At 46.0% G+C, this 9745-nt stretch overlaps 1 protein-coding gene across 3 annotated transcripts in view; it reads left to right on the top strand.

Moving 5' to 3' along the window:
- The first annotated feature begins 1464 nt into the window (after window positions 1-1464).
- FAM171A1 (family with sequence similarity 171 member A1) overlaps window positions 1465-9745 on the top strand; it is a 139261-nt gene continuing 130980 nt past the window's right edge. For 2 of the 3 annotated variants that reach the window (XM_073334105.2, XM_073334104.2), the window contains exon 1: window positions 1466-1888. In XM_073334105.2, the coding sequence (XP_073190206.1) occupies window positions 1795-1888 (94 nt within the window). In that variant the 5' untranslated portion in view covers window positions 1466-1794. Of the gene's footprint in view, window positions 1889-9745 lie in introns of all 3 variants that reach the window. The other variant, XM_073334106.2, reaches the window with a different exon arrangement.

Here is a 9745-nt window from a genome sequence, read left to right as displayed (position 1 = left end):
GCTCCTGTAGCTCCCGTTGGCCAGGAACGACAGCCAGTGGGAGCTGCAGGGGCGGTGCCTGCGGACAGGACAGTGTGCACAGCTGCTGGGCTGCACCTCGGCGTAGGAGCCATAGGGGGGACGTGCTGCTGCTTCTGGGAGGCGCTTGAGGTAAGTGTCACCTGGAGCCTGCACCCCTGAGCCCTGCTCTGCGCCCCAACCTCCTGCCCCAGCCCTGATCCCCTTCCTGCTCTCCAAACCCCTCGTTCCCAGCCCAGAGCACCCTCCTGCATCCCAAAACTCTCATCCCCAGCCCCACCAGAGAACCTGCACCCCCCGCTGGAGCCCTCACCCCTTGTTGTTCAGTGTGGGGTTTGTACACAGAGGCCTATGAGTGTATATGCTAGAAGCTCTCCTTCCCTAGCAGACCTGTACAAGGATGTCTCATATTAAGTCTGTCAATGGTAGGGAAGCAGATGCCAAAAAGGGGGTGGGCAAAAGGAGATGTTAGAGTCATGGCTTGGTACCCCCTTCACAGTGGCCCAGGGAGAAGGGCTGACATGTCAAGGGAAGCCCTTAAGGATGGATCCTGGAAGAAGTCTCAGGAGATACTCTGCCTGCCTTAGGCATAATCTCCTCAATGCTCCTCTTGTAGCCTCCTACATAGAACAGTGATGAAATGTTACTAGCTAGTCCTAAGTGACTTATCTAGGTCATACATTGAGTTTATGGCAGAAGTGGGTACAGAATCAAGGCCTCCTCTCTCCAAGGCCTGTGCTTTAACTGCTAGATGCTCCTGTTCATTAACAGTTTTATGGTGACATTTTTAGACAATTTCACACAAAGTTCAAACAGAACAGCTCAGGGGTCTGCCCCACAAACATAACAGAAGTAAATATTACATAAAAGGAGCAGGAGCAAAACTGACTCTCACTGAGCATTAAGGAGACCCAGTTGCTTGGGACTTGGGTTACAAGAAGCCATTTAAGGGTATTTTGTGTGACTTATCATATTTGATGTCTGTTCTTCGATCATCACATTCTTGTTTTCCTGCTGGATTGCAGATGGGAATGAGGAAAGATCTAATAATACTAGTCTTGAGCCAGTGGACAAGAAACAAGCATCACACAGGATGCACTTTTATATCTATAAAGGGGAAAAAAAGGGGGGGGGGGTCCAAATACAGTGAGTGAGTGGAGAGTGGCTGGCAGGTAAATGCTCTAGCTCTTGGAGGTTGAGGGTGGGTGATAGGAGCTTTGCACGAACTCGCAAGCAGTAATATGTCTCGAAGGAGGATGAGCTCCTCCGGCGAAAGGGCTGGCAAAGCCGGGCTCCAGGCCTGTCGGACGCGTCTCCCCTGCCACAGGTTGCCCTGTTACTCTTTCTGGCAGCGCCCCGCTCTGTGCTAGGCATCTCCTGCTTTTCTGCTGGGGCGATGCGGGGCTGGCTGCCGCGGGCTGGCCTGCAGGTGGAGCCCCCTCCCGGCTCTGCGCGGCTGCTGAAGCGGGGCAGAAAGGGTTAATAGCCCGGCTGCCTCAGCCTTTGGGGACCCCTCACACAAATAAATAAATAAGCAGCGCCCTGCCGCCCCCTCCCGCTTTGCGAGGCGCCGGCCGCGGGGACGCAGCGGCGGGGCCAGGATGCGGCAGGGGATAGCAGGGGGGGCCGCAGCCGCTCTCGCCGCAGCGAAAGGCAACATGGAGGGAGGCGCGGAGCGGGCCAGCCCCTGATGCGGCGCTTTCTCCGCCTCCTCCGGGCAGCGGCGAGTCCCTTCCTCCCTCCCGGCGGTTGCGGCGGCGGCGGCGGCGGGTGGAAATGAGCAGGTCGGCGGCGCTTCTCCTCTGCCTGCTGGGCTGCAACGTGTGGAAGGCGGTGACCAAAACCCTGGGGGCGCCCGGCGCCGCTCGAGGTGGGTGCGGGCCGGGCGCGCTTTGTGCTGCCGGGGGAGGGTCTCCAGGGGGGCCGCATTGTGTTGGGGGCGCTGCCCGGGCAGGCGCGGCCGGAGCCCCGCTCCCCCTCTCAGCGCTGCGGCCGCCGGCACCGCTCCGGGGGCTGTTGTTAAGAGCAGGGGCTGCTGGCCAGGCCCGCCTGCTCCCCTTGGCTCGCCCCCCCCCCCCGAGCCCCGGCAGGTCCTGTCTGGCGCTGGCTGCTGAGCGCCCCCCTCCCCCGCCCCCCCGACGCAGCGGTGATGGGCGGCTTCGTAAAACCTCGCTCGCCTGGGGCTGGCCGCCTTGCGCCTACCCCCTCCCTTGGCGAGCCCCGCTTGAGGCTGTTGTGTCGCGCCCCCCTCCCCCGCTCTTGCAGGTACCGCTTGGCGCTGGTTACCGTGCAGCCTCCCTCCGCTCGGCAGGTCCCGCTCGGTGCTTTCCCCTCTCCCTGCACGTCTGGCCGGGGGCTCATTGCACCCCTGTAAGCCCCACGTGCGGTCGCCTGCGTTGACCGTGGCTTCAGGTCCTGTTCCGTGACCCAGGCGGGAGGCCCTGGAGCAGCCCCCAAAAGTTTCCTGTCTCTTCCTGGCTGTATTCCGCGGGGGGAGCGCACTGCTGGCTTGGTGTTGCTGACCATCCTGTCTCTTCGCCTGCGCCTTTTGTTTGGAGAGGTGGCCAGTCCGACTCCCCATCCTTACTGCATGTCATACAAGCAGCGTGCCCCTTGCTAGCAATGCATGTGGCACTTCTGTTTGGGCGGGGGGGGGGGAAGTGTTCTATTTTAACTTAAGAAAAATCTGCTTTAAATGACTGTCACACCTTTCCCCCAGCTGATTTCACAGCAATATAATCATGGACTTTAGAACCAATACCAGCCTCTTCAAAGGAAAGAATGGACAGCAGTGGGCAACTATTTTGGCATCTAAATTAACTTCGTGGTCCTTTTCACTTAATTTGAGCCCTTTCTACCTGAGTAGGATGGCTCTGCAGTAATCTTATAGTTACTTCCCTCATGTGATGTGGTTTCATCAGCAAAATGTGTCTGTACTGTAAAAATGTGACACTGCGAAGGAGATACTGTAGGTGGGAGATACTCAATCACAGATTAGTCATGCTTCCACACTGCATTTCTACCCTTTATTATTGCAGTAGTGTTCAGTTTCTCTCCAGGCTTCATTCTGCATAGCTCAGAAAGGGATCGTACATCTTGGCTTCTGGGAGCTCATAGGTATGTTAAACAGCAGAAAATGTAGCTTGCTGGTGGTAAATAGTTTGCTACAAGAGAATATATTTGCAGACTGGTTAGTATTTGCCTATTAGTTAACCTTGTGAAATAGCTAAGTATCAATGTCATTTCGTGTGGGAGAGGTTCTCTCCCCCGCCCCCCTTTAGCCTTCAGGAGAGCAGGTTAATTATATCCTTCCATAACAACTAAGGTGGATATGCAATACATCAGGGATACAATTGTACCCTATTTCCTCCCACATTCTCTGCCCCCCCTTTTCTATGTCTTTAAGGGTCAGTAGTCTCTAAGTGCCCCCCCCTTTTTTATACAAACAAAAATGACATTTAGGTTCTTAGAGGTCATTCTGTTTTTAATAAATTCTTTTGTTCTTTGATTCCCAATCATCATTTCTACAACATCCAGTAAAATACAAACTATAGTCCTGTGGTCTGATACTGAGTGATCAAAATTTTGGTATCTTGTTGCAAAATCTACTGTGTTAACAAGATCTTTTTTAACAAGATTGGAAAAGGGGCAGAGGATTTGACTTTGAAACTTGAGATTTCTTATTTCAAATCAACTATCAACTATTCTGCTAAACTTTGTGTTTGGGGCACTTGCAAAACACAGAATTTATACTGAATTAGTTCACAGATATGTCAACAAAAATATACACATCCTTTGAAGGTGACATTTGACAACAGAATTTGATTTTTATTTTGGTATATAATCAGTATAGTGATAAGGAGAATATTTACTGATTTCTGTCAAAATTCTTGATATGTTGGTGAAATTACAGTGCAGTTTGACTTTTTTTTTTTTTCTTCATTCACTGTCAGCTCTTTTTAGAGGCAGCTCTTTCTAACTCATAGCAACTGGAAAAGTAATGGCTGTAGCAACAATATAACTTGATTTATTAAATTTATTTTTATGTAAATCATGAGGAAAGACAGGGAGTTGGCCATTATACAGTATCTATACTCAGGACTGTTTTTAAACTTGATAGTTTGACCTTTTTATTGCTTGCGGATATGTCATTCTTGAGTGAGCAGAGAATATTGATGTATGATGAATAAAATGATCAAATTCTGTCTTCAGTATTTGAACATCTGAGGTTTACTGATGTAGAGTAGACCGCTTTCTGGGCTTTCACTACTATTTTTCAGTTTTCCCCTCTATTCTAAGCTATCTATATGCATGCTTTGGAAGATAGACATGTGGAGGTTCATTTTAGTATTAAAAAGTATCCAGTTTAGCTCAGGTAAGTAGTGACCACAAGTTTTTCTGGAAGCTTATGAATTTGTGGTCATAGTAAAGTCTAGAGAATAGGTAGCTAAATCCCCCAAATAACCATTGCAGTTGATACTAATTGGGATTCCTTATTGGTAGACTCAAAATTGAAGGCAAGTGTTTGAATGGTTATGAAGACTGAAGTTACGCCCGCCCCTCTCTCCCCCACCCCCACTTCAGCACTTGTGTTGGTACTTCTAGGTCAAGGTTGAGGCATACTGGGATCAGGGGTTAGAAATCTTTGCAATTGTCCATGTTGTGTCTCTTGTGTGGATGAGGTATAAGATTGGTTTGGGAAGGATTAGAGAGGACCACAAACTGGATTGGATCAGGTTGGTGAAGAGAATGTAAAGTCCGGAACAGGAAGCAAGGAAAACGTTGACAGTGAGATACAACTAGACAGTTGAATAATTTTTGAAAGAGAAATGATGGATATCCCATCAATTGCAGTATTTAAATTGTTATTGGACAAAACACTAGAAAACTCTGTAGAGAATAGTTCTTGTTGATAGGGTTGGAGTAGATGAGATTTGATTAGATTCTTCTATATTCCTATAATCAGACTGGCTATGTGGAATTTGAACTTTGTGCCATATGAATGTGGGGTTATAGCTGGCACCTTTGTTAAGGAAGAGGTGAAGAGAGAATACAGCTCCAAAAAAAATCTCATGATTTGATATTTTTCCTCCTCCTCTGGCACCAGCTCTAGCCCCAAATATGAATGGCACCAAGTTCAAATTCTGCTCAGCCAGGCTGATTCCACAATTCAATGAATATGAAAGGTACTGATAATTAAGCTTCATCGTTTACACCCCATTAAAAAAATTGGGTAACATTGGCACTTGAGTTGTTTCAGTATGTCTGGCTCAGCATGTAAATGGATGGATGCAATGTTGCCTCTGAAGATGTGCCTCTGAACCACAAGGATTAGAAAATATTTTAAGAAATCCCCTAACTTCTGGAGTATACAGCGAAATCCGCACAGACGCTAGTTTTGTTTATTTTATGAATGTTGAGGCTTGGTGTCCCTGCGGATGAGGTAATTGTGAGCTCATTTAGATAAATTTAAGAATTAGTAGGATTATAAGTTTTCACCCTCTCCAAACTCTACTGCTTAAAATTGAATCAATATTTCAAATGAGGACTTAATTTCAGGTTTTAAATAAAACTATAAATGTCAGCTATTCTTCTATTTGAACATTTGTTGAAAGAATACTAACACTAACGTAAGCCAGTGTCATAAAGATAAACCAAACTACTTTGGCCTTATGTGCACTGGAAATTGTGTTGAAGAATCTAAATAAAACATAGGGCAATTTCCGATCATGTGAACCGATGTCTTCCAAATTTAGGAGGTTTGCCAGGCTTCTCGGTAGTAATTCATTTAAGCATTGCAGGAAGGACAGTACAAATCTGTGGAGACTTAGCAAGATCTGTTTAATTTCTGCAGGAATTTTTTTTATTTTTCTAGTTGGTGCATCCTATTTTAACAATGTGGGGCCATTCTAAATACTAGGTTTTTTTAAGATGAGATGCCATGGCTGCTCGAGGATCATGTTTTAGAGATATTCCAGACAATCTCTAATGGCACTGCAGGAGTCCAGCATGTTTTATGTGACATGATAGATGCTATTTATAATTTTTAAGGTAGTAGCAAACGTCTCATTTGTTCAGAATATTTCACTACAGTACTTAACCTGTTCAAAATCTGCAACCTTATTGGAATTGCTTCCAGTTGATGGAGGGAGTCACAGGATGTGTGCTAAGTATCTCCCCCTCACCCCCCATGATTATTAGTTGGATGTTTCTAGCATGACAGTAAGGAAAGGTAGACAGACAAGGTGGTGAGGTTGAGGTAATATCTTGTACTGGACCTATTTCTGTTGGTGCGAGACAAATTTTCGAGCTAAACAGAGCATACAGCAAGGAAAGGGTTAATAGTTGGGATTTAAATGGCCTTAATTAGCCTTCACAGTATCAGCTCACTTGGATAAATGGTGGTGGGGAAATCTGACACTTTTTGGTGCTGTTGTTTGTTTTTTACTGACTGGCTGCAGACTTGGACAACATTACATTAATTCACACTGTGCAAGCTAATGTCACAACTGTAAGGGCTTGGTAGTTCATGAACATGATTACTCTGAAGAATATGGTTAAAGCAACTGAGAAACCCTGAATTCTTGTTTTTATTGGGTTTTTCTGTTTGTTGTTTTTTTGGTGAGCCATTTCCCCAAACGGTCTGTTTTAACCTGGACAATAGGTAATGTTAGGGGGTGAGAAGTGCAACTAAGGACACTAACACTTTTTGCAATGCAGATTTTGGCCTCCACATTTGGACCATATCTACTTAATGAGCTACTAATTACTAAAAAAAACAGCCTCCGCCCCTCCTGCTAGTAATAGCTCGTTTTAAGTGATCACTCTCCTCACAGTGTGCATGATAAACACCCATTTTTTCGTGTTCTGTGTGTATATAAATCTCCTCACTGTATTTTCCACTGAATGCATCCGATGAAGTGAGCTGTAGCTCACGAAAGCTCATGCTCAAATAAATTGGTTAGTCTCTAAGGTGCCACAAGTACTCCTTTTCTTTTTGCGAATACAGACTAACACAGCTGCTACTCTGAAAGGAGTACTTGTGGCACTTTAGAGATTAACAAATTTATTTGAGCATAAGCTTCTGTGGGCTACAGCCCACTTCATTGGATGCATAGAATGGAACGGCACAGGAGCTAGCAAACAGAGCTGTAAACAGGGGAGTTTGAGTGGGAGTTCTGTTGGAGGAGAAGGTATTTGTATTTGGCTTTGTATTTGTAGTATTTGTACGTGTAGAGGCTTGTAGGGGCTTCGTGCTGGGAGAGAAGCTGAGCCCTGATTAGGAGGCGGGGCTTCTCTGACTAGGGGTCCTAAAAGGTAGCCAGCCAGTCAGGCAGCGGCACAGGAGCTAGCCAACAGAGCTGTAAACAGGGGCGTTTGAATGGGAATTTGTCTTGTGGTGCTTGTTTGGGGTTTGTTTGTGCTGTGGGTGGTGGTGTTTTGGTGTTGTTTGTGTTTCCCAGATTAACAGGGTTTAGGTGGGAAGGCTATGACAGATACAGAGGCAGCAGTGGGAGTGACCCATGTAGTGGAAGACGCAATGAAGATGACTGGATGTGGAAGCTGTGGTATGTACATGATCCTGGAGGGAGTACCTGGTAAAAGTTTTGTCTGTATGAAATGCCGTCTGATAGAGCTGATGGAGGAAAAGATGCAGGTGGAAAGTCTGGTTGAGTTTAGGAAGGGGTTTGAGCAGATTATGAGCAAAGATATGAGGTATCTGGAGGGAAAAGCTCAGACTTGCAGATGAAAGCAGGACTGGGGAATTCTGAGGGGAGACTGGGTGAGGAAAGTGGTCAGTGGAAACATGTGACTAAAAGAACCAGGCAGAGGAAAAGACGGGCTAGTGAAGGAGAAATAGAGCTCAAGAATAAGTTTGCAGAGTTGGAAAATGAAGAAGGATCTCAGGTAATCACTGAAGATGGAAGGGCAAGGAAGAAGAGAAGAGCGGCTAGTCCTATAGGAAAAGGGGAAAAGTTAATGGAGACTACACCAAATATGAGCCCCAGGAGGATACAGGATGGGTTGAAGAGGATTACAAGGGAGAATAGGAATGGAAAGAACTTATAGCCAGAGGGAACAGGGGATAGACTGGAGAATAGCACCGTCACCAGGAAAAGGCAGGTCTATATGATCGGGGACTCTTTACTAAGAGGAATAGACAGGCCTGTAACCAGAGCTGATCCAGAGAATAGGAGGGTGTGCTGTCTTCCAGGTGCTAAGATACGGGATGTAGATGGGATGTAGAAAAGGATCCTAAAGGGAGCAGGAAAGAATCCCTTAATTATCCTTCATGTGGGAACAAATGATTCGGCTAGATTCTTGCTGGAAAGTATTAAGGAAGACTATGCTAGGCTGGAGAAGACGCTAAAGGAAATTGAGGATCAGGTGATCTTTAGTGGGATTTTGCCTGTTCCTAGAGAAGGGCAACAAAGGTGAAAAGATTATGACTGTCAACAGATGGCTTAGCCAGTGGTGCTATAAGGAGGGCTTTGGGATGTATGGCCACTGGGAAGCATTCATGGACAGAGAACAGATCTCTCGGGATGCACTTCATCTGAGTAGGGAAGGAAATAGACTTCTAGGATGGAGGCTGGCGCAACTGATTAAGAGAGCTTTAAACTAGGAATCTGGGGGAGGTGGTTGGGAGATGTCCAGATGATCTCCATGCTGGATTTTAGCATTGAGAGGAAAGAAAACGAAGTAAGAGAGGATACAGCTGTGGGTAGGAGAATGTATATAAGGAGGAAGGGCAGTGTAGATACCAGTCTAAAAGGTTATACTGGCTGTAGAATGACTGTGCCTAATCGGGTACAGAATGTGAGTGAGGCCAAACAGCAAAAACTAAGAGGTTTGTACCCCAATGCGAGGAGCCTAGGTAACAAAATGGAGGAACTAGAGCTACTGGTGCAGGAAGTGAAACCAGATATTATAGGGGTAACAGAAACATGGTGGGATAGTCGTCATGACTGGGCTACAGCTATTGAAGGGTACGTGCTGCTTAGGAAAGACCAAAATAAAGGTAAAGTTGGTGGAGTAGCATTGTATATCAATGATGAGGTAGAATGTAAATAAATAAGAAGCGATGGAATGGATAAGACAGAGTCTGTCTGGGCAAAAATTACATTGGGGAAGAAAGCTATTAGAGCGTCTCCTGGGATAGTGCTTGGGGTGTGCTATAGACCACCGGGATCTAATTTGGATATGGATAGAGCCCTTTTTCATGTTTTTAATAAAGTAAATAGTAATGGAAACTGTGTGATCATGGGAGACTTGAACTTCCCAGATACAGACTGGAGGACGAGTGCTAGTAATAATAATAGGGCTCAGATTTTCCTAGATGCGATAGCTGATGGATTCCTTCAGCAAGTAGTTGCTGAACCGACTAGAGGGGATGCCATTTTAGATTTGGTTTTCGTGAGTAGTGAGGACCTCACAGAAGAAATGGTTGTAGGGGATAATCTTGACTCAAGTGATCATGAGCTAATTCAGTTCAAATTGAACGGAAGGATTAACAAAAATAAATCTGCAGCTAGGGTTTTTGATTTCAAAAGGGCTGACTTTCAAACATTAAGGAAATTAGTTAGGGCAGTGGATTGGACTGAAGAATTTATGGATCTAAAGGTAGAGGAGGCCTGGGATTATTTTAAATCAAAGCTGCAGAAGCTATCGGAAGCCTGCATCCCAAGAAAGGGGAAAAAATTCATAGGCAGGAGCTGTAGACCAT

This window comes from Lepidochelys kempii, chromosome 2 (genome assembly GCF_965140285.1).
Source record: "Lepidochelys kempii isolate rLepKem1 chromosome 2, rLepKem1.hap1, whole genome shotgun sequence".
Classification (NCBI taxonomy): Eukaryota; Metazoa; Chordata; order Testudines; family Cheloniidae; genus Lepidochelys; species Lepidochelys kempii.
Note: the sequence above shows the minus strand (reverse complement) of the source record. Positions and strands in the feature narration are given on the sequence as shown.